The 27,063-nt window shown below is 41.8% G+C and overlaps 1 protein-coding gene across 2 annotated transcripts in view; it reads left to right on the forward strand.

The window, feature by feature from the left end:
• Nucleotides 1-21,675, forward strand: part of LOC126402542 (putative beta-lactamase-like 1) — a 37,359-nt gene extending 15,684 nt beyond the window's left edge. Inside the window, exons 3-7 of one of the 2 annotated variants that reach the window (XM_050064649.1) lie at nucleotides 8,098-8,201; nucleotides 8,298-8,455; nucleotides 8,903-9,123; nucleotides 19,260-19,365; nucleotides 19,552-21,671. In XM_050064649.1, the coding sequence (XP_049920606.1) occupies nucleotides 8,098-8,201; nucleotides 8,298-8,455; nucleotides 8,903-9,123; nucleotides 19,260-19,365; nucleotides 19,552-20,530 (1,568 nt within the window). In that variant the 3' untranslated portion in view covers nucleotides 20,531-21,671. Of the gene's footprint in view, nucleotides 1-8,097; nucleotides 8,202-8,297; nucleotides 8,456-8,902; nucleotides 9,124-19,259; nucleotides 19,366-19,551 lie in introns of both variants that reach the window. The other variant, XM_050064650.1, reaches the window with a different exon arrangement.
• The last annotated feature ends 5,388 nt before the right edge of the window (nucleotides 21,676-27,063 follow it).

Consider the following 27,063-nt stretch of genomic DNA (forward strand, 5'->3'; position numbering starts at 1 on the left):
TCATCTCCTCATGAAAATTGATACATAGGTCAAGAATGGTGAGCTCTTACATCTGATAGGGGCGTCACCCACGGGGGGGACAAAATGCCTCTATAGCGCCCCCTTGAAATTTTCAAAAACCCCTCCCCATAGGGTTTTTTTTGGAGTTGGAACATGAAAATTGGTACACATGTGTATGTTGTCCAGACACACATAAAAGTCTCTGGCACCAATGGTCTACTCCAAACAGGAAGTCAGCCATTTTGATTTTGACTTGTCATTTTGGCGTGATTTTCACATGTTGTATTTTAACNATTTTCAAAAACCCCTCCCCATAGGGTTTTTTTTGGAGTTGGAACATGAAAATTGGTACACATGTGTATGTTGTCCAGACACACATAAAAGTCTCTGGCACCAATGGTCTACTCCAAACAGGAAGTCAGCCATTTTGATTTTGACTTGTCATTTTGGCGTGATTTTCACATGTTGTATTTTAACAAACTAGTCCTAGGAATTTCATCCAATTGGACTTCAAATTTCTTACAGATCATCAAAAGTTATTAAAAGATTTTCTCCATGCGAAGGGGCGTGGCCTCCATGGCACCACCATATTTGATCCATCACCATGCATATTGAAGCAGCACCACCATATTTGATCCATCACCATGCATATTGAAGCAGCTCTCTCTCCCACATACTTCATCCAAACTGCTTAAAAATTTCTGTACATGATAAGAGCCCTGCCCTCAACGCCTCCATATGCTCGTAGGCAATCTTGCTCATGCCGCCCCCTTGTGGGAACAGGAAATGCCCTATTATACATTGACATTGTCCGATTTGCTCGAAACTTCACATGGGTGATGACGGTCCACCCCTGAACGCACCTGCCCACATCTGGTTATGCTCATAGCACCACCTGGTGGATGAATGAAACATTGCGTTTTTCGCTCCTGCCAAGGTTTTTCTCCCTTCTCGCTCTGCGCCACAGCCCCCACATGCCTCAGGCCCCCGCGGTTGCATGGGGGAGCGAGGGCCCAATCACAGCTGCTTGCAGCTTTAATTATTATTATTATTCTTATGAACATTTAATCCCCAATTTGGCCCCTTTCCCAAATTCAAAAACTCTCAAATTTGGCACACGCGTTTGGTCTGGTGAAAAAATTGATATTTCAGCAGACACGCGTTTGGTCTGGTGAAAAAATTGATATTTCAGCAGTCGGCCATTTTGATTTGAATTTTTGACATGTTTGAACGAACTCCTCCTAGGGATTTTGTCCGATCTCTCGACTCTCCAACTCCCTCTAGTGGAAAGAGGAAGTGATACAAAATGTGAAATATGTCATTCCAGCACTGTATCAAAGAGTTGCGTGAAGGTGCGAGGGCCTGTTCATCGCTGCTTGCAGCTTTAATTATTATTATTTTTATTATTATTACGAACATGTAATCTCCAATTTGGCCCCTTTCCCAATTTCAAAAAACTCACCAAAATTGGCACATGCGTTTGGTCTGGCGAAAAATTTGATATTTTGGCAGTGTTGTTTGTGGACGGGGCCAAATGGCGACATAGTGCCCCCTAGAAAATTTTGTGCCTCGAGCCCCGCCTGTGAGTTTCACCTACACGCATGAAAATTGGTGGGCTCATAGAACATGCCAAGGCGCACAAAAAATCCTCTTGGACCCATGCCGTAAACCCAACAGGAAGTCGGCCATTTTGATTTGAATCCGTAAACCCAACAGGAAGTCGGCCATTTTGATTTGAATTTTTGACATGTTTGAACATGATCCTAGGGATTTCGTCCGATTCATTCAAAAATGGTACAGATCATCCTGAGAACATGCTGATCAAAAGTTATTAAAAGCTTTACACTATGTCAAGGGTCGTGGCCGCTACGGCGTGACAAACTTTGGTGACTTTTCGCTTTCTCGCCATTGAATTTTGAACGGACCTCACACCCACATACTTGATCTCAGCAGCTTCAAACTTGCTGGACATGATGATGGCTCCGCCCTGAACGGCCAGATATATTAATATCCCATCTTACTCATAGGGCCACCCGGTGGTAACAGGAAGTGACCAGTTTTTACTTTAACATGTACTGATGACACAAACTTGACCGCATCAACTTCATTCCACTTCTAATGCATGTAGAACAAGTTGGTGAAGCTACCTTATGAACGCTGTGAAGCTACATCTAATGGTGTCCATGTGGCAGCGTGGCGACTATCGATCCCTCGCCACTAAATACGTTTGGGTTTTGATGGCTTCAGTGATCTCATATCCTCATGAAAATTGATATACAGGTCAAGAATGGCAAGCTCTTGCATCCGATAGGGGCCCAACCCATGGGGGGGACAAAATGCGTCTATAGCGCCCCCTTGAAATTTTCAAAAAACCCTCCCCATAGGGGTTTTTTTGGAGTAGGAAGATGAAAATTGGTACATATGTGTAAGTTGCCCAGACGCACAAAAAAGTCTCTGCCACCAATGGTCTACTCCAAACAGGGAGTCGGCCATTTTGATTTAAACTTTTCGTTTTGGTGGCGATTTTGTGATTTCGACACCTTGTATTTTGACGAACTCTTCCTACAGATTTTGTCACCTTGTATTTTGACGAACTCTTCCTACAGATTTTGTCCGATCAACTTCAGATTTGGTACAGGTCACCCTGAGACCATGCTGATCAAAAGTTATTAAAAGCTTTTCTCTGTGTCAAGGGGCGTGGCCGCTATGGCACCGCCCTCGCCATCAAATACGTTTGGCTTTTTGATGGCTTCAACGACCTCATCTCCTCATGAAAATTGATACATAGGTCAAGAATGGTGAGCTCTTACATCTGATAGGGGCGTCACCCACGGGGGGGACAAAATGCCTCTATAGCGCCCCCTTGAAATTTTCAAAAACCCCTCCCCATAGTGTTTTTNCCCCTGAACGCACCTGCCCACATCTGGTTATGCTCATAGCACCACCTGGTGGATGAATGAAACATTGCGTTTTTCGCTCCTGCCAAGGTTTTTCTCCCTTCTCGCTCTGCGCCACAGCCCCCACATGCCTCAGGCCCCCGCGGTTGCATGGGGGAGCGAGGGCCCAATCACAGCTGCTTGCAGCTTTAATTATTATTATTATTCTTATGAACATTTAATCCCCAATTTGGCCCCTTTCCCAAATTCAAAAACTCTCAAATTTGGCACACGCGTTTGGTCTGGTGAAAAAATTGATATTTCAGCAGTGTTGAATGTGGACGGGGCCAAATGGCGACATAACGCCCCCTAGAAAGTTTCGTGCCTCGAGCCCCGCCTGTGAGTTTCACCTACACGCTTGGAAATGGGTCGGCTCATAGAACATGCCAAGACACACAAAAAATCCTCCTGGACCCAACAGGAAGTCGGCCATTTTGATTTGAATTTTTGACATGTTTGAACGAACTCCTCCTAGGGATTTTGTCCGATCGACTTCAAATTTGGTACAGATCATCCTGAGAACATGCTGATCAAAAGTTATTAAAAGCTTTTCTCTATGTCAAGGGGCGTGGCCGCTAGGGCGTGACAAACTTTGGCGACTTTTCATTTTCTCGCCATCGAATTTTGAACAGACCTCACGCCCACATACTTGATCTCAGCAGCTTCAAACTTGCTGGACATGATGATGGCTCCGCCCCAAAAGCCCCGATATGTTATTATCCCACCTTAATCATAGCGCCCCCCAGTGGTAACAGGAAGTGACCAGTTTTTACTTTAACATACTGATGACACAAACTTGACCGCATCAACTTCATTCCACTTCTAATGCATCCAGAACAAGTTGGTGAAGCTACCTTATGAACGCTGTGAAGCTACATCTAATGGCGTCCATGTGGCGGCGTGGCGACTATCGATCCCTCACCACTAAATACGTTTGGCTTGTTGATGGCTTCAACGATCTCATATCCTCATGAAAACTGATACACAGGTCAAGAATGGCAAACTCTTGCATCCGGTAGGGGCACCGCCCATGGGGGGGACAAAATGCTTCTATAGCGCCCCCCTGAAATTTTCAAAAAACCCTCCCCATAGGGGTTTTTTTGGAGTAAGTAGATGAAAATGTGTACCTATGTGTAAGTTGCCCAGACGCACAAAAAAGTCTCTGCCACCAATGCTCTACTCCAAACTGGAAGTCGGCCATTTTTATTCAAACTTTTCATTTTGCCGTCGATTTTGTGATTTTCACACCTTGTAATTTAATTAACTCTACAGATACAAAAGCAACAATCAGTAGTCATTTATTTTTTTAATGTTGTCAACAACTCCCTTTCCATGTCTGTGTTTCTAATTTGCTGCAACATTAAGGGTAACATTAATAGCCTTTAATGTAGGTCCTGGGGACCTGGGGGTGAGATGACCTGAGGTTCTGGGCCCAGTATTTCAAAACTTGTAATCTGGATCAGAATAATCCGGATAATGAAATCCTTCTTCTCTCAGTCAGGGATCAATGTGATCCTGCTGACTTTATCTGGGTATTTCAAAACATTGGCAGGGTGGATCACTTTGATGCCAATCTGACTGGATACGGATTTCCAAATCTCTCGACTCCGCCCCCGGATCTGAAACGATTCCCCTTTGGGGGCATGGCTTTCAGATTATGACCCGTTGCAATGTGTCTACATGGCGGTCTACTTCACGAAAAAAGCAGTTGGTAGAACAGTTTTCGCATCAAAATGTAAGTATACCATTATCTAATGTGTAGCGTTTTTAAGACCATACAAAGGCCACTCACCATCTGATGTGAGCCAGCTATTTGAATTGTCACCTACTTAAAACGTGGGCGTACCGATCTCTAATTGAGCCGAGGTCATGCTAACAGTAGCTAACGCGGCTCCATTGACTGGAGTCAGCTGTCAGTCAGTGTTGGAGCAGAGAGGGGGAGGGCGTCCCCGCTTGGTACTGTAATTGAGTATGTGTGTATGAAGTGTATGTTACACTAGAAGAGTCAGAGGATGGAGTCTTTTACGTGCTACCCCCTGGAGTGTTACCGCAGTTTTTGGAGTGCTCAAATAAACGGGCCTTTATCCCGAACGCAAGAACAGGATGTCGCGCAACACCCCGTACAGCTTTCACAGGCTGCCTTTGTCGGACGGTGAGATACTGAAGTTGTGGCTAGTTGTGCTACAAATGGATGCTAACACTCCTGTCCAGACACTGCGCCTTGCAGACCATCGGGTCTGCAGTTCTCACTTCTCCCAAGATGACTACTGCCAGCCGAAGAAGAGAAGACATCCAATCCCGAAACACGTCTTCCTCAAGGAAACGGCTGTCCCACGAGTAGAGAGAACTACAGACACAGTGGAGCAAAGCTCGTGACATCACACAGCCCAGAGGTAAGGAAAGGCTAGTATGCTATTTACAGAGATAGCACTGGTGATCTGAACCGGTCAGTGGCGAAAAAAAGCACTTTTTTAATGGCCCATTTATTTGAGCACTCCAAAAACAGGTAACACTCCAGGGGGTAGCACGTAAAAGACTCCGTCCTCTGACTCTTCTAGTGTAACACATACATTTCACACACACATACTCACTTACAGTACCCAGCGGGGACACCCTCCCCCTCTCTGCTCCAACACTGACTGACAGCTGACTCCACTCATAGCACCCATAACACTGGCGATCTGAACCAGTCAGTGGCGAAAAAAAGCACAATTAATAAGCAAACTTATACGGGACACATTTGCCCCCGTTACCATTTTAGCTCGTTTCGCGGCTCCGGTTGCATCCGCCTCCCTCAATACTGGACCAATTTTAGAACGAGTGGTACCCATGAATCATACGCACACATACACATGGGGAAATAAGGCCCAGGTTGAAAAATACTGAAGTTGTCCTTTAACGTTACCAGGCCCTATTAGCAGCCGGCATCTTTTAGTAACGGGGTCTAAAAAATCCCACGGCGTAAAACTAGCCAGGACCACCCCTGGCACTGATATTTTTACCGTAACCAATCTATATCTATGGAAGCCCATTTTCGCCAGTAATGGAAAAAAATCGCCATTCCTAATCAAAATTGTGAGATAAAAAGTCATAATTATGAATGCAGCCTAGTTTTACAATAAATTTGTGGCATGTTGTCTTGTTGCAAGGTGTGTGGCATCACGGTGGCTGCAGATGGGACAGAGGATGAGATGATTCACTGTTTCAAGGCAGGACAACTAGTACACTGTGCTGTAGTAAATAGTAAATAGTGGTGATTTACAAAAACACCAAAAACTATTTTTACTCTTAAAGTAAAGTTTGTTACTGTAAATAATACAGTACTTTATTTGTAATACTATATAGAAAATATACATTTTTACTGTAATGACAAGTTTACATAAATATTTCTGCTGTTTCAATTAAAAAAAATACAGTATTTGTATTTTCAAATTTGGCTGTGATTTTTTTTTCTTTTATTAAAAGCCTCCTTCAAATAGTAGTCTGCCCCTATTTGTAGCCTGGTCCCAAACTAATTTTTTGTTAATAGTAGCCCCGGCTGCTATTTGAGAAAATACGGTATGTATGTATGTAACATACAGTCACTGGCCACTTTGTGTACACCTGTGTAATCTAATGCAATCCATTAAAACGACTATACCATGATTTTTTCCCTGAAGCTTATAAATTTTCAGTTATTGTTGACATAGTCTAGAAAGTGGTGATTCTACTTTGTTTATTATTGAGGTCATAGTGAATGGTGGTGGTGTACTGGGGTGGCCTCCTAATTTTGTCTAATTGAGGGGGACAAAATATTAGGAACACTTTTAAATATATTGCAGTCCAGTACACCAACACCACCCACGACGACCTCAACAATAAAGTAGAATAATCACCTTTCTGACAAAAGCTGAAAATGTAAAAGCTTTGTAAACGCAGAATGTGTGGCAGAGCTGTTGTATTGGATTGTATTAGATTGCACAGGTTTACCTAATAAAGTGGCCAGTAAGCCCCTCATATAAACCACCAATCCATGCCTGCTCTGGGTCTCCCTACAGCCCCTGGTTGCTTGACAGCCTCAGCCCCTGAGACCATGCTGATCAAAGGTTATTAAAAGCTTTTCTCTATGTCAAGGGGTGTGGCCGCTATGATGCCGCCCTCGCCACCAAATACGTTTGGCTTTTTGATGGCTTCAACGACCTAATAACCTCATGAAATTGATACAAAGGTCAAGAATGGCGAGCTCTTACATGTGATAGGGGCGTCACCCATGGGAGGGACAAAATGCCTCTATAGCGCCCCCTTGAAATTTTCAAAAAGCCCTTCCCATAGGGGTTTTTTTTGGAGTAGGAAGATGAAACGTCACACAACTTCAGGGTTAACTTACTCTGAGTTTTCACATAACTGCTTCAGTGATGCGTGCTGCTGGCCCCCCACGGTGGTGCAGGTGAGCGAGGGCCCGATCACAGCTGCTTGCAGCTTTAATTCCAAATTGTTATTCATCTTCCCTGTGAATATCATAAAATTAGATTTTTTTTTACATTTAATGCAGATTTATTTGTTTGAAACCATTCTGAATATGCAAGAAGGCGACTGTTTACTTTATTCATAAGTACTGACAAATAGTGTTTGATACTCCTGCTAGGTCATTTATAAAGATGAGAAACAAAAGGAGTCCTAAAACGGACCATTGTGGTACACTGTGTCACAGCTCTTGCAGACTCTATACCATTAACATTAACGTATTGCTGTCTATAATAAACATAATTGCTAAGCCATTTCAGGATAGAACCATGAAATCCATACCTGTGCAGTTTTGTTAATAAGATGTCATGGTCGACAGCATCAAATGCTTTGGAGAGATCCAAGAAAATACCACATGCAAACTCTTTCTTTTTCAAGACTGTATGGACCTTATCTAGTTGTAAAAGGGACATGTATGCTGTGTGATTTTTGCAGAATCAATACTGGTGTTCATGAAGTATTTTATATATGTTCAAAAGTAAAAGAATGCGCCTATAAACTAGTTTATCTAAAATTTTGAGAAAACATGGAACAACTGAAATAGGATGATAATCTCTTGTTGTACAATGGGAGTGTATCTCAACAAGAGTGACAGATAGAAAAGTCGTGTTTTCATGGTACATACATGATAAGTCTACCTTGTTCCCCTTTCCCACAGAAGTGGTTGTAAAACAAGCAACAGCAGAAGAGATGTGCCCTCTCTTCCCTGAGCCTGTGCCCCTCAAACATCCCATCACATCTCTGAGGGTAGCCTTAGAAAAGGTGAATCTGTCAACTAGGTTTTGTCATTCATATTAAAATGTTTGGTCGTGTAGATACTTGGGATATATTTATAGTGACTGAAGTTTCTCCTAACAGATAGATACACTTCTGAGGTCAAGCGTTCACAGCACCAAGCTGCCAGCAATATCAGCCATCGTGGTTTTAAATGACTCTGTTCTGTGGAATGGAAACTTTGGCAAGAAGAACAGTAGTGACCCCTCCTCATCTGCACCAAATGAGTACACAGTGTACAGGTGAGATTTACAATCACACACAGTGTGGAGGAGATTAACATGAAATATGACAGAGATATGACAAAAGGGAAGTGGGGATTTGTCTGAAGTCCAAATGCTTAGTTATCGGTCCTAAAAGCTGCTCAGCCAGCCCATAATTTTAGCAAGTCTATCTGAACAGTAATCATTGCTACATGATGTAACCTGCAGTCTAATTCTTCTATTGGATAATGCATTTGATCTGAGGCTTACAGTTAGTTAGTTAGAGTTAGGATTAGACCCTCATTGTATCAAGTAAGCTTCATATAGGACCTGAGATCAATCAGACTGAATCACTCAGTTAATGAAGTGCTTAAATGTGATTTGTGCAGCAGCAGTGGGAATGCTATGTATTCTGAAAACAGGATACATTTATTTAATCATTGGAAAATGCATGTGTTGCACTCACTTTAATCACTGTGATTGCAGAATTGCAAGCCTCTCTAAAATCTTTCCCACACTGATGCTATACAAGCTGTGGGAGGATGGCCTGGTGGACTCTCTAGATGACCCTCTGGAGAAATATGCGGACAACTTCACCATTAAGGACCCGCTGCGGAAAACTGGGGGACCAGCATCCTCGTCAGCCAGGAACCTTGGCATCCAGTCTCCTGCACTCACCCTGCGCAGGATGGCCAGTCAGCTCTCTGGTAAGCACACAAGTTTGAATGTTTTTCATGACCTGGTGGCAATCTTTGATAAATCTACATTAAAGGAGCAAACATCAAAGAACTGTGTAGCCTGGATCGAGAGCTCTGAACCACCACCAACATCTCACATTTGTTCGGTCAATATTCTCCCAGTGGAGAAACACTGAACCAACTATAGTTTTACAATATAGTTAGAAAGCTGCCTTACTTAACCTGATCACCAGAAAAAAAAAATAAAAAATGTTGCCATTCCATTCTGCAAACCACGCATATGTTATATTTGCACATTATAATGTAATCAATACGTTGACATTTTAAGTTTTAAACAACAATGTGGTTAACGTGGTTATATTTCAGCACGAAAAACACTTCGTAATTGCTTAAAATACCTAGTTTGGGGGCACAAGCAGGAAAACCGCTTTTCATACCTGAAAAGTTGCTGAAAACAAAGCAATGGCTATCTAAATCACAACCAGTTTTGTTGTTTGTTGGTCTATAGCTTGATAGGCATCCAATCTAGGTGTCACATCATCCACCATCCCCTCCAAATCCAGATTATAAAGTCATCTCACATATTACATAACTTTACAAACACTGATATGGTATGTATAAAATGTACACATGTACGTATTTATGGATTGTAGCAACCTACAATGCCATTTTCTTCCAGTGACTGGGCTGATTTTACTACATTAATGAAAGCTAGTAATGGAAAAATGGACACAAATACACAACAAGCATGGATGAGAGGGACAGAGCTGTAAAGGTGGTTGTAAGTCCACTTATAAAATTAATTTTATAACAACATCTTTCTTTACTAATCATGAAAAACTTTATTTGATACCGTGTAGCAGTGGACCGACCTGGAGAATGTGTGTCTTTGGAGTGTCCACTAATGACCCAGGAACAAAGCACACTTTCAGACAGACCTTGAAGGCATTCCCTCTGTTTCACGCTGTTGTTTACACAACTAGAATTACCACCCCACAGTTGTATGCCTCTGCTCACCAGTCAAGTTGCTCTTACAGTTTACGTCCATGTCTGTGAAAACATAGACAATTCACTCACATCTTCCCCCCAGCAGCACAGAAGATCTATACAATCGGCGCAGTTTCAAGATGGACACCTAAGATTAGTGTCAATTCAGTATCTGACTTCCATGCAAGAGCTCTCGCTCTAAACCCTCAAATGAAGTATATTTAAGCTGAAGGGATTTATGTTGCAACTCTGGTAGAAGTATAATATTGGTTGTTGGCAGTCGTGGCATGAACCTTAGATCGGGTCGGGAAACAAGCGCCCAGATTTTTTCGAAAAGACGCCGTGGGAAAAACACAATGGAAGAGGCCTTGAGACTGATGCTGAATGAGACGGAGAGGAAAATCTCCGGTCAAATCAGCGGGTTCAGAAGTGAGTTTCATGTTTTTCACACTGAGATGAAGAGGGACTTCAATGAGCTACAAAAAGAAGTGACATCTCTGGCTTCGGATCTAAAGGAAACTACTTGCAGAGTGGCTGACGCTGAAGAGAGAATAAACAAAGTTGAAGAGCGAGACGGTATTGTTACCGAGGCTCTCTCGCACCTGTTGCAGCAGCGTCAGCTGATAGACTGTGTGGAATATCTTGAAAATAAATCACGCCAGCTAAATATAAGAACATACTGGATGAAAGAAGGGAGTGAAGGCAATGACATGGTGGGCTTTCTAAAAACTCTCTTTACTGACGCATTGGGAATCTCCGGTGATGAGCTCACTATTGTGCAAGTGCACAGGTCTGATGCAAATAGACCGGTGACAGATGAGGACAGCCCCAGGTCCATTATTGTCCGCTTTTTACAATGGGACATGAAACAAAGAGTGCTGAAAGCTGCATGGGGTAAAAAAGTCTCCTATCACTTACCAGGACCCCCGGTTTCCTGGCACCAAGATCCAGATCTTCGTGGACCAGGACTTTTCTACCAAGCTGCAGCAGGAGAGAAGCTTCTATGCGCCGATCAGAAGGAAGCTTAAAGAAAAGAGGTTAAAGCCTTTGTGATCTATCCTTCCAAGCTGAAAGTCTTCACCAAGTACAGTATCCAGTTGTACAACACTGCAGCAGAAGCCTTGCAGGATCTCATCTCCAATGGTCTCATCAAGAGCGATGGCAGCGGACAGCAGGTGCAGGTGTCCTCGTCGGACCAGGAGGGCTCCAGTGCAGCGGGATGGTCCGTGCAAAGCTCGAAGACCCAGGGCAAGAATCGGGTTACACGTGGTAAAGTTGAGACTTTGCTTCGAGCTCTGGAAACGAAGTGAGTCTTCCCACACATAAGTAAGACTGAGGGCCTGAATGGAAACTTGATTTGGTGATGGTGTTTGTTAAACTGCAGAGTTAGGCTGAATGGGCTGAACTTGCACTTGGGGCTGTAGCCTCTTAGAACTGCTCTGTCTGGTTGTCTGGGTATTAAGTAGGCTAAATCTATCACTTTTATTTAAGGAATTTTTGTCAGTGTTGTAGCCTATAGACTATAAGTAGCCTAAACTGTGTTACATGATGTAAAAAGTAGGCTAACTTCTTTTCATCGGAGTTGATAAATCGGCCAACTGGCTGTAAATTAAATGCTGAGTGTTTGTTAATAGTTTAATTTATTAAAAATCTGAAATCTAGAAATCTGCCAATGTGGCTGTATATTATTTCATTGTTTTGCTTATAGAACTAGTCCTACTTTCATTTTTAAAGGAATGGGATATGAAATCTTCCAATGTGGCTGTATATTATTTCATTGTTTTGCTGATGGAACTAGTCCTACTCTCACTTTTAAAGGAATAGGATCTGCCAATGTGGCTGTATATTATTTCATTGTTTTGCTGATGGAACTGGTCCTACTCTCACTTTTAAAGGAATAGGATATGAATCTGCCAATGTGGCTGTATATTATTTCATTGTTTTGCTGATGGAACTAGTCCTACTTTCATTTTTAAAAGAATAGGATATGAAATCTGCCAATGTGGCTGTACATTGTAAATGTGCTGTAAACATATTGTTTCTGGCTATTTGCTTTCTGTTAGCCTTGCAATTGGTCCAAGTGGCAAATTGGTTTGGTTGCTAATTTTAGCATATTATTGTTCATGTCTGCAGCATCAATACTCTATTTCCCAATTTGTAAATTATTTTATTTTGAGGATGTCACAATATATTAGTTTATGTTTTTCTGATTCTGTTGTTTCTATATATGTTTGTATCTGTGTCTGTATGTTAGTTTTCATATGCAGGGGAAGGAAATAATATGCTACCAAAAATACTATGCTGAGTTTGGATAGCTTGCCAAGAAAGGGACTGAGAATGGCTCATATAAATATATGCAGTCTAAGGAATAAAGTAACTGATATTGCGGAGATTTTGTCTGAAGGTGTTCATGTTTAAGCATTGTCTGAAACTCACTTGGATGATACAATTAATGACTCTGCAGTTAGTGTTCATAGGTACACCATATTTAGGAGGGATAGAAATGCATTTGGATGTGGTGTTGCAGCCTATGTCAAGTCTCATATAGCAGCTAAAATAAGATATGATTTAATGTCCGCTGACATTCAAGCACTTTGGATTCAAGTTAATTTACCTAATTTAAAGCCTTTGCTGATAGGCCGCTGCTACAGACCTCCCAATGCACGGGTAAATTATTTTGATGTAATATGTGAGATGTTTGATAAAGTGTGTGATCTTGATTATGAAATTCATATATTAGTAGATTTGAATATTAATTGGAATATGGATGGCTGTCCACTCAGAGATAAGCTATTGGGTGTGGCCAACGCCAGCAACTTAGTACAAATTATTGATAAGCCAACGAGAGTGTGCTTAAGAAGTTCTGGATCTGCAACAGCAACTTGTATTGATCATGTATTCACTAATTTTAGTAATTTCTGCTCTAAGCCATTATCCATTCCAGTGGGGTTCAGTGATCACAATTTGATTGCTTATGTGAGGAAAACGAAGGTGCCAAAAGCGGGACCTAAAGTTGTTTTCAGGAGATCTGAAGTTGTTTAGCCAAGAGGCATTTGTAGATGATGTTGGAAATATATGGTGGGAATCTGTATTTGTGAAGCAGGATCCAGATGATGATGAAGTTCAATAGTTGTATTCACAAGTGTTAGAGAAACATGTCCCTCTAAGGAAATTTACTGTGAGCAGCAAACAATCACCCTGGCTGGACAGTGAATTGAGAAAACTAAAGATGGCAAGAGATGAAGCAAAAAAAGTTGCTGTTCAGTCTGGTCTTCAGTCGGATTGGCAAAATTATAAGAAGTTAAGAAATTATGTTACTGCTGCTAATAAAAAGAAAAAGAACTTATTCTATACAGTTAAAATTGAAGATGTGAAGAATGATAAGAAAAAATTATGGAATGTGGTGAATGGCGTAATGGGGCGTATGCCTAGATCAAATCCTGCTTATCTTGAGGTGGATGGTAAATTCATATCAAAGCCTTTAAATATTGCAAACTATTTTAATGATTATTTTTATGCCAAGATCAATAATTTGAGGAGAAATATGACACACGTAGATGACAATGTCTCATCAACACTAATTAAGGATTTAATAATGATAAATAAAAATTGTGAATTTAACATCGAAAAGGTGACAATCAATGAGGTTGTTAGGCTTCTTTATAAAGGGAAGGATAGTCCACCAGGGGTGGATAATTTTGATGCTAAATTTTTTAGTATTGCTGCTGACTCTATTGCTGTTCCTGTGTCATATTTTTAATTTATGTATTGACAAAGGTGTTTTCCCGCAGAATTGGAAAATTGCCCAAGTTATGCCATTAGCAAAGTACCCTGCTGCACCTTTCTCTAGGGCGAACTGCCGACCGATTAGTTTGTTACCTGCTCTAGGTAAAGTCATGGAGAGGGTTATGTTTGAACAAATTCAATATTATTTTGATATCAATAATTTAAATAGTGATTTTCAACATGCATTTAGACCAGGAAACTCCACTTGTACAGCTCTGACGCATATGACAGATGAATGGCGTATGGACATGGATAATGGGAAATTAGTGGGTGTCGGTCTACTTGATTTTAGTGCTGCATTTGATGTTATTGACCATTTTTTGTTATTAGGAAAACTTAAACAGTATAGTTTTAGTTTGTCAGCAATGAAATTGATGGAGAGCTATTTGACAGTCAAACTGTTTATTTTAATGGTAGTTTGTCTGATATTAAATATGTTGACTGTGGGTTGCCTCAAGGGAGTTGTCTTGGACCGTTATTATTTTCTATTTTTGTGAATGATCTCCCACTTGTGCTTGAAAAGACTAAAATTGCCATGTATGCAGATGATAGTACAATATATGCAGCAGAGTCGTCTACAGTGGAGTTAAATAATAAGTTACAATATGATTTAAGGTTAGTGGCAGAATGGGTAACTAAAAACAAACTGGTCTTGAATGTGGGGAAAACTAAATCTATTATTGGGTCAAGGTATCTGCTGAGAGATGAACCTTCCTTGGTATTGAACAAATTTATGAGACTAAACTTATTGGTATAACTGTTGACCAACATTTAACATGGTCTAAACATATTGGGTCTCATTCATGAAAAGTTAGTAAATCTGTGTGTAGATTTGCACATTAAAGCCTACGCTACTAAAAACCTACTCCGGATTCAGGAACTCCGCGGGAAACTCAGATTTGATCGTAAACACATGTGTATGATCATGAATGCCAATTCATCGTAAAGTGACAGCGCGCTCCCCGTAATCAGCAATTAGCATAAATCCCCGCCCATGAATAGCCAATGACCACTATATGACCTGTCAGTCATGGCGCAAACAAAGAAAGAGAGAGAAAGAAAAAAGAATTTTTCTGAAGCAGAGATCAAAATAATTTTGGGTGAAGTGGACTGAAGAAAAAACATTTTATTTTCTTCAGTTAGTAGTGGTGTGACAGGGACAGGCAAAGTGAAGGCCTGGAGGGAGGTAACAGATGCTATTAATGTTGTCTCCGTAGTACAAAGAACCATGTCAGAGGTGAAGCGTAAATGGTTTGATTTGAAACTGGAGGTAAAGAAACGCATAAGCACACACAAAAAAATACAGTAGCCACAGGAGGAGGAGGCTCACAGTCACAACTATCTGCTGCAGACGAGCGGAGCCTATATTTTCATTATCATCATTCAACATGTAGAAAGAACGTGTAATCTATTGAGTCGATTTACATAGGCCTAGATCATACTTGCCAACATTGGGTTGTGAAAAATAGCTCCGTGGCTCCGTCGTTTCGGCATCTGGTCTATTTTCTGCGCAAGCCGCGAGCGAATGTGTCAAGCCGGGTGACAGAGACAACAGCTGGGAGCAGAACCGCTTGTTGACCAGCGTGGAGAAATGCGCATCTGATGTGAACGGAAGTGCTCCGGCTCGCGCAAGAATTTCGGTGCACTGCGCTTCGCAGCACTTCCGCGGGCGGTGTGGCCCTGGCGTCAGGTGTCTCTCTTTCTCTATCCATCTCTGTCTGGTCACTGAACTGACAACACTACTTGGCGTATCACTGCCTCCAGCGAGTGACTGAGTCACGTCACCGGCTTGCCTCATACGCGCAGGCAGGCCAGGGTTGCCAGATACTGCGACAAATATCCCCCACAATATTACTTGTTTCCTTCACTGTAAAATCAGGAGATTAGCGGGAGAAATTACTGACCTGCAGCATCGCGGGAGATAGGGTTAAAAATCGGGAGTCTCCCGCGTGAATCGGAAGAGTTGGCAAGTATGATAGATAATTCACAATCATGAACCTAATCTGGATCTTAAACCTGCTGCCAACTAATTTAACTAAATGTGTTATATCTTTAATATTTTGTCATGTTTAGATTACGTGTTCCAAAGGCATCTGTGTATTGTGTACATAACAGAGCGCAATACGAATTAAAATTGTAATTTCTAATAGTGACAAGCAATATTTAGGCTTTGTGCTTTACTAAATTTACACAAGCACTAAGAGTGGTCAGGAGCAGGAGTAGATTTTGTTAGTAGCTACAAAACGTTTGGAGCTACTAAAATATTGATGAATGCGGACATGCAAGTAAATTTCTGTCTGTGAACAGTTTACACACAAATTCCTTCTGCTCATATTTCATGAATGAGACCCATTGATCATATTGTGAGTAAAATGGGAAGAGGGGTCTCAATGGTAAAAAGAGTGTTAAAATTCATACCACAAGATAATGCCAAACAAGTAGCAAATGCACTAGTTCTGTCACAGCTCGATTACTGTTTTGCAATTTGGTCTAGTGCCTCAATGAAGGATTTAAATAAATTACAAGTTGCTCAAAATAAAGCAGCATGCTATGTTTTACAGTGCTCTTACAGAACTAATGTGATACATATGCATGATAGACTGGGTAGGCTAACTGTCACTCAAAGAACACTTGCTCAGGAATATTATTGTAAATAAGTCTCTGAATGTTTTGTATTACCTTTTTTCTTGTCAGTTTAGTCGACATGGTTATCTGACAAGACATGCTACTGAGGGGAGGTTCATCTTGCCTAAGGCTAATACCAATGTGTTAAAGAAATCTGTTTTGTACAGAGCCATACTGGGATGGAATTCGTTGCCACTTTATATTGTGTTGGTAGATTCCAAAGAGAGGTATAAATTCTTACTTAAACAGTTTTTTCTAATGTTGCAGCTGCAGTAGCTGTGTAGGTGCACATTACCGATTGACTCACCTTGACTTATTTTAAGTGTATGCCATACTAATTATATGTTATATGTTACAAGTGTTGTTGTTATACTTATTAATATATGATATGATGTAGTGCCTGTTTTCTTCCCTGCCTTGTGGTATTGTTATTCTGGTATCTGTTTGTATGTTTTGCTATATTGGTCCTAATTGACTTTACACTGGCATTGTTTCCGTGGTACCGGTACATAATTTTAACTCATTACGTGCTGCCAACATGGAATGCGGTGTTAAGAGGTCGTGGTCATTTCACGTATTTCTGAGAGATCAGGTTGACCCCGGCACTACTGCAGCATAACAAAGTCCCACTCTTTGAGCATAATGCAGGATCATGCATATGCAGCATCACGGGAGACGGAATCCTCGTTGCCATGAAAGCACAAAACGGAATAAAAAAGGCAACGTGACTGGCGAATTAAAAAAATGAGGGTCAACATTAGGGTTTCCCAGGTGGAGAGAGCTGCTGAAGGAGAAAGGTAATGCAATCACAGGCCAGCGCCGCTGTTAGCTGTTAGCTGTTAGCAGTGATGCGAGGAGAGGGAGATGTGTGAGGTTGAGCCACTTGTTGCTGTTAGCGGTTAGCCGTTGTTAGCTAACAGCGGCATTGGCCTGTGATTGCATTACCTTTCTCCTTCAGCAGCTCTCTCCACCTGGGAAAGGCTACCCCGATGTTGCCCCTCGTTTTTTTCATTTCGCCGGTCACGTTGCCTTTTTGATTCCCTTTTGCGCTTTCTTGGCGACAAGGATTCCGTCTCCCGTGATGCTACATATGCATGATCCTGCATTATGCTCAAAGAGTGGGAATTTGTTTCCAATTTACCGGGGTAGTAGCGAAAAGCCTTTTGCTCCTCTCCTTCGGCTTCTCAGTTACGCAGCACTGGCCTGGCTCTCAACGAAAACGGCAAAGACGATGCTGTATGTCCCTTGCTGGCGAATGTATTCTCAAGATGGCAAAACGTTATGGAACTACCCAGACGACTTGCCCGCACAATGTACATACAAATCCGAAATTCTTTTACGAGAATAAGTCGGATTATTGGCGGAGGTAATAATACACCAATGATGACTTTATGAATGCAGACATCGATTTTTGCCAATCAACAACTGAAAATGTTACACAATGTCCCTTTAATAGTAAGTGGACAGATTTGTTTGCTTTCACCACCAGTGCTGCAAAGTTAAAGTAACAAATAATCATAAACAGCCCACTGCAGATTAGCTACTAGCTGTGGTAAAACAAATATTTTTGAATGCTCATTTAGACCTATTTTTAATGTCGATAGTCTAATTAGACTTAATACGCAGTGTTACCGTAAGGTTTAAATATGTTTTGGGGCTCCAGGCAGATTTGTTTTTAATTATTTTTGGAAAATGGCTCGTGTGATAGTAAAGAATGCTGAACCCTGGTCTAGACTATCATAATCACCATGTCATTCCTGCTAAGGACATGTCTCCACCACCCACCACAGCACCTTAGCTAACCTAGGCTTAAATGGACAGAAAGAGGAGCTATATTTACACTGAGCTGTTTCCAGATATAGAGCTAATCAGCTCTGTGCATTCAGAAGGAAAAGAAGAGATTAAGAGAGGGGGAGGCCCTGCTGAGGCCCTGAACAAGTCTATCAGGATCAGTTATTACAATTTAGCCTTAAGGACACATGTATGTATACCAAAATCCATGGCAACCCATCCAGTAGTTGAATGTCTGTACAAAATTATGGGACAATCCATCGGGTAGATGTTGAGATATTTCACTGCATAATTATAGATGATATGAGTAGATTTCACCTTGATTGTGCAAGGTGAAAGTCAGAGGCTCACCAGTGTTATTAGGACATATAATGTTAGGACCTTGAAAGCCTCAGGTGTTTCAATCTTGATCAACCAACCGACTGAATGACTGACACTGCCATCCCTACGAAGTCTTATTGTAAATTTTATCCAAGCCATTTCTTGAAAAAGAATATCAAGTCAGCAGTTTTGAATTCACCTGTAGAACAAAATCTTGTGTGGCATATATAACCAAACAACCTGCTGGTGATGTGTGTGATATCAGCGCCATTCAAATACTGACAGAAACACTGTACCAAAGTGCACACACTCATCTGAGGCAACCCTGGGTGGATCCCAGGCAGTTTTGCTATATTAACCTGACAGTAGCATAAACTCTTTCTTTACTGAAAGCAAGTCTTTCTGCTTGTTCACTTGCATGCACTGTTTTAAGACATATAGTAATTCCAATGCTAAGTGATGGATTAGGTTCTTATACAGATGCAGTGTACCGTATCTGTGACTTACTTTCATGTATGGCTATTGAGTTTAGTCCCTTCTTTTAAGCAGCCAATACATTCATTAATTCATAGACAAAGTTGTCCACACATTTACTCAGCAGTTTTACTCACTAAGGTTTTCTGATGTTTTCACAGGGTTGCCCCGAAGATTAAGGTCAACTAATCTCCTTTGGAGTGGAGACACGGAGGCAGCCCTCACTTTGTTAAAGGATGATGTCCTTGTGACAGATCCAGGCACCAAGTAAGACTGTTTCCTTCCTTTGTTGCCCTATTTTTGACTGTGACGACTTTTGACACTGTGTGCATCTCTGTGGCCTGAAAGAGAAGAGGAGGTTGATGTCCATGTATAGACTAAGGAATCTTTAAGGATTTTGTATCCAGAGAGAACTTGTGAACATTTGTGACATTACTGTCTCTTTTCCCTCAGATGCCACTACAGCAATGTTGCTTTTTCCTTACTGGCCAACATCTTGGCTCACAAGGTGACTGGCTCAGACTTTGAGAGTTGGGTGTCAGAAAATATCCTGGAGCGGCTCAGCATGGAGGACACTGGTTTCAACTTAACTCCAGCCATTCAGAGGCAAATGGCTGTAGGTGTGTTCAGCAATGGCCAGCCAGCTCCCCTCTACAACCTTGGCTGGTACCGACCTGCAGGCCAGATGTATTCCACAACAGCTGACATGGCCAAGCTCATGATGGCTCTTCTAGGTGCATACGGTGGGACCCTGCTCCGCCAGGATACTCTGAACACCATGGTGACCCCAGTCTTCCGATGCCACGGTGGCTACTTTGCCAACTTCACTGGCACACCATGGGAGATCAACGAGCATTTGGGCTATGATATGGTGAGGAAGGATGGTGACCTGGACGGTTATGCAGCCACCCTGTCTCTGGTGCCACGACTCAAACTGGGAATGGTAGTGCTCATGGCCGGTGTTCGGCCTGCTGAACAGGACCTTGTGAGCCAGGCTTACAGCTATCTCATCCCTGCAGTGGAGAGGGCTTTCAGAGATGTTAAACGAACTCTCAGACCGCCACCCAATCCAGCTCCTTATGTGGGCTTTTTCACTTACAGGAATATGACTTTCTATGAGATTAAGGTGGACTTAGACGGGGTGCTGGTCATGCAGCAGTTTGGACCACAGGTGGACACAACCGTGCCGTCCAAGTACCGAACTATTCAGCTGGATTACCTGCAGGACAGGGTGTTCAGGGTGGTGTTTGAGAGCCCATACCCTTGCAAGCTAAAGGTTAACAGTGCCTCAATCTCCCTGGAGGCACAGGACAGACAGCTCTTCAACTTTTACCCCTTCAACAAGAAAGGTGTGTCGCCAGGGTTTGATTCTCCAGGACTCAGCACTTACAGGGTGATGAGAATAGCTGGCAGACCATACTTTACTTCATAAAGACAAGAATTCAACTTACAATAAGTCTGACACTGTAACTGGAGGATTGTGTCAAGGACAAATGCAGTGGGGAGTTTGACATTGTAAATGCATGGCAGTTTTCAACTGCTGGTTCATGTGAGGCTTCCTTGCTGCAGTTAATATGATTATTATAAAGTTGGATTTTAGTATTATTTATTTTCTCTGCTTATAATAGCAATTGTATCATTTGGTCTTGTCCAAATCTCTATCTAAGCAGTCCTCCCATAACCATAAACTGATGACAGTAGTACTGTACAAATGTGTCTTAAGACGTGGTTGATCAATGGAAAATGTGGCAGTGCTCCTCTTTAACCTCTAAGTGCCTAAAATGTGACTTAGAAAGTGGAAAAACACAACTGATTGAAATATCAAGTGGTCAAGTTTCTTAAGACTCAGATCCACCAGGGAAGCTTGTGGACATGTTATGAGCAGTAAAGAAGCAAAGTTACAAGAAATATGCTAAATAAAACTCATATGGAATAACAAGTGTTTATCAAGTGTTTATCAAGTACAAATGTACAGGTAAACATCAGGACTTCCCAACACGGCAGATGTAAAAGTCCTTGGAGTTTTTTTTTTTAGGAATTCTGTGCTCAGACTTCTGTTACTACGCAAAATTGTTTTACTTGTGCTTTGGGATATACCATAAAGACTGGCATGGTGATATCATCTAAATCTAAAGCAATATCATAGCTTCATAGAAAAAAACTTTAGTATGTGAGACCTACATTTATTGCTCTGGACAAGGGGAATTGTAATGTAAGTGGAGGAAGTAACTAAGCACATTTACTTACTGAAAGTAACATAAGTAACTGGACTTAACAAATGTACTTGTTACTCCACAATGTTCATTTAGTAATGTTAGTTTGTAGTTACTTTGCAAATTCAGATTGATTATAGAAAATATAATCACCAAATAAATCATGATGTTTTATCTTGATGTTTTATCATAGGTTAAGATAAGATTATAAAAAAGGTTATATTGATCTGGAGGGGGAAATTCACAAGCTGCCAAACAAAGTCATTAAATTAGCTTCACCTCTACCAGCTGCAACATTAAAGTGCTGGTTGTACTCATTAATGCATCAATGATGAGAATCTGTAGTGGCCTGGAAGGTAAAAACCAAACATTTCACAACACAATGACATTTTAGACAACACAAGAACATTTCATAAAACACAGTATTTCACAAAACACAACATTTTAGACTATGCAGTAACATTTCACAAAACACAATGACATTTTAGATAACAAAACATTACACAAAACATGACAAACATTGTGGACGACACACTTCATTAAACATGACATTTCACAAAACACAATGACATTTTAGACAACACAACATTTAACAAAACAGCATTTCAAAAAACACAAGAACATTACAAAACACAACATTTCACTAAATTCAACATTTTACATGACACAGCAACATTTCAGAAAACAACAACATTGCACAATACACAACATTTCACAAACCACAACAGGAAAAAGGAAAACGTTTGGTGAGACAACTCAACTGGAATAGGTAGGTATGTATTTAACAATAATTCCTTGTCACTGTTAAGATGCAGATTGGAGTATACAACAAATGGAAGTAATTCCTTTTGCTGTGTTTTCACTGCGTTATTCTCATTTTTTTCTGTAAAGTTGTTGTGTTTTGACTCCCAGAGCCACCATAAGAATCCCAAAATATAATATACATTATTCTGAAATGGGCCATTCTGCATAATGAGTACTTTTACTGTTGGTATTGAAAAAATATTTTGATGCTAATACTTTTGTACTTTTACATAAAGTACATTTTAGTATAATGCAGGACTTTTACTTGTAACAGTCATAATGTGTGTATGGAGATCCAAAGTCCAAATGCCATCTTTTTTGGACTTGCTTTCGTTGGCCCTTGTGAGAAAATTAAACGTGTTCCTAAGGTTTACTTTCTATGTTCTAGGAGAAGTTGGCATCCACTACAGCAGCTGAACTTTAAAACTTTGTGATTTTAACAGACTTAACCTTGTAATAACTTGTAAAATAAGTTAAAACTTACAATTAGCTACTATGTCAGTGTACATAAAAAACTATGGCTCCCCAAAAAATGTATAGGCGTGACAGCATGGGTACTTTTGTTTTCGTAATTTGGCATCCTTCATATCTATAGATCTATATTTCACCTCTCCTTTCCTTTTTTCAGTGATTAAGATGTAATCTCTGATGTCTAAAACTTTCACAGTGTTCAGTCCTCTCTGTGTTGCTGTTGATACAGACAGATATGAGCTACCTCTTGAGTAGTTTCTTTTGTCAGTACGGTTAACCTGTTATGGTCTAGGCTTCAACCTGCCTCAGGAGCTGCTAATCCAGTGCTACACTGCAATCATTCAGTCTATTGCCTGCACATCCATCAAAATATTACAAAACAAGCATACACAAGGACAAAGGTTATGATACTGTAACCCTACTTCTATTAGCACAGGCAGAACCATCTACTTGACTCTAGGTAATACTCTCCTCCAATCACAAGCACCCATTCACCAAATGACATTCAAGACTTGTTTTGTGTCCGGTTCTGGGGAAAACTCGCGCAAGTTCGTAGTTTTCACCAAAGTCCGTACATTTAATGGAAACACACAGGATTCGTATTTCTTTTAATACGCATTTCCCAATGATTCGAATCACTTTTGGATGGAAACATAGTGTCTTTAGAAAGGAGCGCTCCAGATCTCCAAGGGGTCCTTCACTAAGGCCTTGAGCACTAATGGCAGGTCTCATTGCGGGGAAGAGGCACATATCTAGTGTTCATTTTGACAGCTATTTTAGATTTTAGAGATATTTATCCTTCACAGTTTGTAGTCAACTTTTAATCATTATGTTTTCTATATGTTTTTTTTTTTTACCTTTAAATTAATCCAGTTAGGCTAGTCCATGTATCAAAAATTAGAATCAAGGTGACAGGTTGTTTAAAAATTTAATTTAGATGTTCTTTTCTACAACTACAAATAATTTCTGAACAGTTACAAACTGTTATTTCCCCAGCAATTTTTGACAGGGTTAAGGGGTGACACACTTTAAAGGAGCAATAAGCGAAATTCATCATTTCTAGATTAAAGGAATTAAAAAATTGCTATGTGAAGAACTAGAGGTGTAATTTCATCTGGAGTATAGCATGACCTCACACACCCTCTCTCTGTGTTGATCTCCAGCCCCTTGTTTACAAGCCGGTCCGGCTGCGTGTTCATGTACGTTCATGTGAATNGGTCCGGACGGGGACTTGAACAGGCTACCCTCCGGTTCCCAACCCAAGTCCCTATGGACTGAGCTACTGCCGCCCCTATAAAAGGCAGCAATGGCAGCATGTATTTTGAAATGGCAGAGAGCAGAACGAAACCGGGGCTAACCGGTGCTTCCTCCTCAGGCTCCACTTCACTCAGCTGCCCCACAGATCCGCTGCCTCTCCCAATTTAACCTCAATAACAATCCAGAGCTAGCTGGGAGCGGCTGGCGAGGCGTTAGCCGCAGCATATGACCGGAGGGAAGCACAGCCAGTTAGCCTCCGCTAGCTTCCCAACTAGCCCCGGCTCTCTGTTTGGATCCAACCAGAGCACCGAGCCCTGGTTTGCGCTTCAGGTTAAAGTGGGAAGAAGCAGCGGGTTTATCGGGCAGCTGAGTGAAGCTGGGTGAAGTGGAGACTGCGGAGGAAACACTGGGATGGGTTAATGTCTGGAGCTTGAGTTATTAGCGGCTCGGTCCCAGCAATGGGTCAGGCGTTACGGTTGTGTTAAGTGAGTAAGTTAGCCCGGCAGCCCAGCTAATATTTTCAATTAGCATTGTAAAATGTAGCCTCGCAGGCAGCCTGGTGGGCTACATTTTTGTAATATATTTGCTGAGATGGAGGCGAGGCTCAGTGACTAGAAGAGCTGGTAGAAGCGCTTCATAGCTGTAAGTTACTCCAGTAGCTGGTATTTTAGCCTAGCGGGCAGCTGGCTCGCGGGCTGCCCGCTAGGCTAAAACTTCGCTTCAGGTTAAAGTGGGAAGAAGCAGCGGGTTTATCGGGCAGCTGAGTGAAGCTGGGTGAAGTGGAGGCTGTGGAGGAAACACCGGGATGGGTTAATGTCCGGAGCTTGAGCAGCCCGCGAGCCAGGCGAACCGACTCGGCTAGAGCCATCGCCAGATCCCGGCTAGTGCTAACACCGGAAGCTAACGCTAACGTTCCTACTCTTCTCCGTGAGTGAGAGCGATGTTTTAGCCTAGCGGGCAGCCTGCGAGCCTGGCGGGCAGCCTGGCGGGCTCGCAGGCTGCTCAAGCTCCGGACATTAACCCATCCCGGTGTTTCCTCCGCAGCCTCCACTTCACCCAGCTTCACTCAGCTGCCCGATAAACCCACTGCTTCTTCCCACTTTTTGGAGAGCAGAGGTAGAGGGAGGAGTGGCTCATGACACACTTTGTTTTGGTCTACAGGCAGTGTACAACAGCAAACCTAGCGGTGAAACGATTTCACTTTTTGCCCCTTTAAGGCACACACTTAGTGATCATCATTTGAAAAGCTCAACATCTCTCTGTTTATGCTCTCAAAAACTTTGACATCACAAATAACTAATCTGAGACAATTAGGATTTGTACCCAGATTCATCATAAACTCTGACTTATCCATCTCAATGTTAAGAAGCAGAAAAAGCAAACAACCAATTCATTTGACATTTTGTTAAAACTGTGAGCGCACACACTTTCACAGTCACAGTGGAGAGATAGACAGAAAACAAAATGACTGACTGATGATGGGGAAATGCATAATGCACGCACAGATTAATAGATTACTGAAGGGGCCTACTGGGCACAATCCCAGGGGCCTTAAAGCCACAGTGTGTAGGAATTTCTCCCATCTAACGTTGAAATCATATATTGCATTCAAACTGTTTCACTGTTTCAAATGCGCATTGCAACAACGGTAGCCGTTGTGTACCAAAAAACTATGATAAAATTGATGAAACCATGCCATCCGATACTTCATGGAGTAGTTCAGGCTCCTACACAGACACACGCGATGCGAGTTTATAAACCCCCTCCACACCATAGAGACAGAGCGCAACGTGTCATAATCGGAAAGCCACGCCCCCAAAGGGGAAACGAGGCCCGCTTTCCCCTCCGCTTCCTCCCTCGTTCACTGTCATTCTGCCTCAGCAGCCGCGCCTTCAAGTCTTCACGACTGAATTGCTAGCTAGCTAGCTAAAATTATTAGCTATATCTAGCTAATAATTAGCTAATATAAGATGGCAAAGGATTATTTTAGTATGCTATGCCTACCAGAGAGGCAACGGTATATTGATGAGCTTAATATTGCTATCTACCTCAGTATCCCTTCTCCTTACCTTGCTCGTCTTGGAAAAAACATGATGTGGAGATTCTTTTTTTAAGAAGCATTTCGGCATGCCCAGCCATCAGCCTGCTCCTACTATCGGCACACGTTGTTGTTTTGAGACATGCCTCTACATGCTGGTAGATTGACAGAAGTGCTAGAGCGGACCACTGGAATGGACTGCTTGAATCGCGGAGCGCTGGGCACAATTATAACAGAAGCTGCATTCATACTGTCAATGCTTTAGCTTAACATACATAAATACAGTTAACTGTTACTCTAACAAATACATTTGGAGGGTTTGACAAAGTGTTTGCTGCACACATAGGCATACCGAGTGTCAGAATCCCACAATTTCTTCCCTGTTGAAGCCTCACGTTTTATTGCCTGTATCCACTTTTGTCTTCTTCAAGGCTCTGTTTTTCTGCTCGTCAGCTGATAAAAGCTAAGCTCTGGGTTTTTATTGGCCGTGCAGCCCACCGCACAGCAACTTTTCGGCTTTTGGACTTAGGGAAGACTCAACAGGCTTTCCCCTTTGTTTCCCTTTTGGGGGTGTGGCTTTCAGATTATGACGCGTTGCGCTCTGTCTCTGTTGGGGCGGGTGTAAATCGAAACAAACCAATCACGCCCTGTCTTTTGACAACTGACAAGTGGCTCAACCTCACACACCTCATCCCTCTCCTTGGATCACTGCATCGCTGACAGCTGTTAGCCACTGTTAGCAGCGCCGCTACTACCCTGGCACTACTGCAGCACATCAAAGTCCCACTCTTTGAGCGTAATGCAGGATCATGCATATGCAGCATCACGGGGGACTGAATCCTCGTCACCAAGAAAGCGCAAAAGGGAATCAAAAAGGCAACGTGACCTGCGAATTCAAAAAATGAGGGTCAACATTGGGGTAGCCTTTCTCAGGTGGAGAGAAGGAGAAGAAGAAGAAGGAGCTTGTTAAGGAGAAAGGTAAATTGCAAAAGGCCAGCGCCACTGTTAGCATGTGTTATACAGGAACGTATAATGTGTAGGAAATATTGATTGTTACATAATTTATAATTTATTCTGTGGCAGCATTTATTAAATAAATGCTCACCGAAATTCTCCACCATTACATATGTAAATTTTGATTTGATTATAAACAGTTTAATCAGGTGCTTACGTTTTTCACCA

Source organism: Epinephelus moara, chromosome 16 (assembly GCF_006386435.1).
Source record: "Epinephelus moara isolate mb chromosome 16, YSFRI_EMoa_1.0, whole genome shotgun sequence".
Classification (NCBI taxonomy): Eukaryota; Metazoa; Chordata; class Actinopteri; order Perciformes; family Serranidae; genus Epinephelus; species Epinephelus moara.